This window comes from Apium graveolens, chromosome 7, assembly GCF_009905375.1.
Source record: "Apium graveolens cultivar Ventura chromosome 7, ASM990537v1, whole genome shotgun sequence".
Classification (NCBI taxonomy): Eukaryota; Viridiplantae; Streptophyta; class Magnoliopsida; order Apiales; family Apiaceae; genus Apium; species Apium graveolens.
In genome coordinates, this window is record NC_133653.1 from 157,245,227 (window position 1) to 157,249,361 (window position 4,135).

The 4,135-nt window shown below is 35.9% G+C and overlaps 1 protein-coding gene across 1 annotated transcript; it reads right to left on the reverse strand.

Annotated features, from left to right (window-relative positions):
* Positions 1–1,508: 1,508 nt before the first annotated feature.
* Positions 1,509–2,309, reverse strand: LOC141674148 (protein FAR1-RELATED SEQUENCE 3-like). The gene has a single exon (XM_074480870.1). The coding sequence runs from the start codon at positions 2,307–2,309 to the stop codon at positions 1,509–1,511; it is 801 nt and encodes a 266-aa protein (XP_074336971.1).
* Positions 2,310–4,135: the final 1,826 nt, after the last annotated feature.

Sequence of the window (4,135 nt, forward strand, 5' to 3'; positions counted from 1 at the left end):
AACTCTTTGATTTTGTAGTTCATTTGAACTTCCATAATTGTTTCAATGTTGCATGCCCATCCCGAAGCTGAACTCTCAGATGTGAAGTTGGTCGGCCTACATAGTTTATATGATTCATTTGCAGTCCAGCGCATTGGGCCACCATTATTGGATTATGACTTTGCTTTCTACCCTTGCTACAATGATGCTCACTCTGGACATTAAACAACAGAAGCTCCTTTTAATTGATCCTCTGAATGGGGGGATAGTCTTAAGAGTATTTACTCTCGATATATATATGCCATGGTATTCTATGTTCTTCGTAATTACTTTACTAGTCAATTTACATACACTTGTCATTGTTGGTTACTAATTATATGAAACCAAACCTTTCTAGGAGTGCATAGTGCCAGCTATGTTGCATTACTTGGATCCTTCCAGATTTGATGGACATAAGATGAAGGTTCATTTCGTACAGGAATGACCGATGCAGTCCAATACCCATGATTATGGCGTGTACGTGTGCACGTACATGGATGCTATACTTAATGGCATATCGTTGAGAGATGCTGTTTGGGAGCCTGTATTGGGTATTTGGACACCCAATAATTCATTGCTGCAGTGACCATACCCAGCAATGAGGCATTGCTAGGGGCTCTGTCACTAGGTCCTGTTGACTATTTTAAGGTCTAGTTGACTTTGTTTATTAAATCAATTTTCCACTAATACTGCATATTTTAATTATTTTAAGAGTTTTGGTGTTGAAAAATATTTAAAAAATATTAATATTACTAAAAACCAAGTTTTGTTAACAAAAAGAGGTAGTGAGTTTTGGGTGGAACAGAGCTCCCAGCAATGAGTCATTGCTGCAGTAAGTACTTCCAGCAATGTCTCATTGCTAGGTACTCTGTCACTAGTTCACATTGACTATTTTAATGTCTAGTTGACTTTGTTTATTAAATCACTTTTTTCAAAATTTTACATTAATACTTCATATTTTAATTATTTTAAGAGTTTTGGTGTTGAAAAATATTTAAAAAATATTAATATTACTAAACTCACTTTTGTAACAAAAAGAGGTAGTGAGTTTTGGGTGGAGCAGAGTACCCCGGAATGAGTCATTGCTGCAGTGTGACCTCTAGCAATGTCTCATTGCTGGGTGCTCTGTCACTATTCTCTTCCGATATTTCGAGTTGGATGAAAAGAGCGGCCCTAAAGTAAAGAACTCCAGACCGAGTTAGGGGAAATACCACGTTCGTGTTCACTATTTTAAGGTCTAGTTGACTTTATTTATTAAATCATTTTTTTCAAATTTTCCTATTACTACTGCATATTTTAATTATTTTAAGAGTTTTGGTGTTGAAAAATGTTTAAACAATATTAATATTACTAAACTTGGTTTTTTTAAAAAAATAACATTAATATGCAACATTATGTGTAAATTTAAAAATAACGTTAATATTATGTAATATTAATAGAAAAGTTAAAAGAACTAATGTACTACTTGTCAACAATTATTAGGTTAAAACCTAAAAATTTCTTCGATCATGCTCCTCCCTTAGGGGACAGTTTCTTGCATCATGTTCTGCTCCGATCTCCCCACAATAATTGCACTTGCGAGGCTTGATCTTGATCTTTGAAGTTGCCGTCTCAATTCCACTTTTAAATCTTTTTATTTTTTTCCTTCCTTTAGTTTTCGACGTTGGAGGATCGAATATTGGATCATGTTGGTAGTCCTCTTGAGTTTTCGCCTCATGGGTTCTTTCGCTACGGTCTTCATCCGCAAAAGCATCTTTCAAGTATCTCTTCTCTATATCAAACACACCCATTAAGTATTTATACCGTGAAATGGAACAACTATCGGAAGTAGCTAAATCTTGAAAAGATTTGCACAATGCACCATACCTTAATGGTTGTGACGCACCATCATTACCAATAGCGAGAGGAGCATATGGAAGAGGCCCCGCAATTTTGTTGTCGTTCATTGTCCACCTACCCATGATGAGACTTTCTGGTATCTTGATTTTTTGTTTTTTGTCAAGATAACGGATCATGTGTTTGCAAATCATCCCGGAATGTTCAAACTTCTTACACGAGCATTCAATTTTTTCGTACATGAAAACCGTCACTCGATATTTTCTTTTGCAATTCTTCGACAGGGTAGCCTTCTCAACCAAATACAGTTTCGACATATAAGTTCCATTGTTTTTGACACTGTTCACGATGTAACATGTACTTTTCATAAGCTCCTTTTGAAAACGTTTGAACATTTCTTTCGTGTAGATTTCGGATGCATGCATTTCCAAGGACGATTGCAAAACTGATCTCATTTCCAATTATTCGGTGTCATAATCGGCTTTAACCTCCTTCAGATATTGTGTCTCCAAAGCCTTTTGGGAGTTCTCAATGAATTCCTTCAAACCGGTAGATGATTGCACATATTTATCAAACAAAGAATTTGTAGACTCTTGTAGTCATGCCGGCGGAAAAATGTTTCTTCGTGTAAGCACCAATCCATTGAGTTCTAATAGCATACATGTCATTTAACCAAGCATGATCCTCAAGATCGTACTTCTCGATTAATTGCTCCCATATACCTTCAAATTCTGTAGATGTCAACGACTTGTACACACATGCATTAAACTCTGTCTTGAACTCCAGATAATTTGTGTACAAATAAGACAACTTCTCGGGAAACTTACTACTTATATGCCATGTACAATATTTATGCTTTGTTTGTGGCATATGCATGACCTAGGCAATGACATTTACCAATGCAATGTCTTGATCAGTAATAATTGTTCGAGGCAGTTTATTGTCGACGGCTTCCAACCATGTTCTCAAAACCCACTTATACAATGCCTCAGTCTCATCCCTTACAAGTGCAAATCCGAATAGTATATTTTGATAATGGTGGTTTACGCCCGTAATAGGTATGAAAGGCATACAATACCCATTCGTCCGGTAAGTTGAATCGAACGTAACCACATCACCAAAATTCTTGTACGCATTCATGGACCGAGGATCAACCCACACCAAACTTCGTACACGATTCTCATCATCTACATCCACCCGATAAAAGAAATTACCAAAACTATTTTCTTATAGTTCTCGTAGCAAGAGTAATCCGCACTCCGCATCACCCGAATCAATCACTCGGTGCCGAATATCACGTATGACATTACGTACGTCTTGATTAGAAAAACCAAGATTTTCAACACCCCCTTGTCTCGCTAAGAAACTTCATTACTTTGCTCGTCTCAATTCCCGATTTGTTAAACAACTCAATCAATGATCGCGTCACAGGATCTATGTTGAGTGATCTTTAAAAAAATTGAACTTTTTCCGGCAACACCAATTTATGATTGTGTTCTAAATCAACCGAACTAATTTGCCATTTGTCCATCTTCACTTTGTGAACAACACACATTCGAGCACCACAATTTGTTCGTGGAATTACCTCCCTAACTCGTCCTCCTTTACTAAAATCCAACGGCGTCGCTCCTACCCTTCCACCTTTTCGAGAAATAAACAAACGGTATGATGGTTAATTTGTGTTTGTTCGCTTATGAGTATTCCTAATTATTATTTCGAATCCCTCTTTTTGACCATAATTCCTATAGAACGCTTCCGCATCATCCAATATATCAAAAATTTTGCCGACATAAGGCACAACATCGTTACTATTCTTAAATCCATGATTCTTTTTCTCAACATCTTTCTCATCTTTTACGTCATCAACATTTTCACCGTCCAAATTATCACACCAACGTTATCATCAACATTATGACCGCCAACATTATCACCACCAACATTATCAAAATCAACATTATCACCACCAACATTATCAACATTATGACCACCAACATTATCAACACCAATATTATCACCACCAACATTATTCATATTATCATCACTATCAAGATTTATAATATCTTCATCAACAAATAACTTACGACGAGTTACGGGGTTCGTCTAACGGGGGTATAATAATCGTAATTATCATTTTCACTAGAAGAACTACAAGCTTTAAATAAAAAAGAAGCCATCAACAATCGAAAACTAATCTTTTGAGATCATCTTTGATGAATTAATAACCAAAAAAATTGAAATTGTTGAAAGTAAATTGTAAATTGTAAAATAAGAAAGAAGAAAG

What these genes read in the sequence shown, in the direction of transcription:
- LOC141674148 (XM_074480870.1), bottom strand. Translation starts at nt 2,309, where the DNA reads ATGAGATCAGTTTTGCAATCGTCCTTGGAAATGCATGCATCCGAAATC.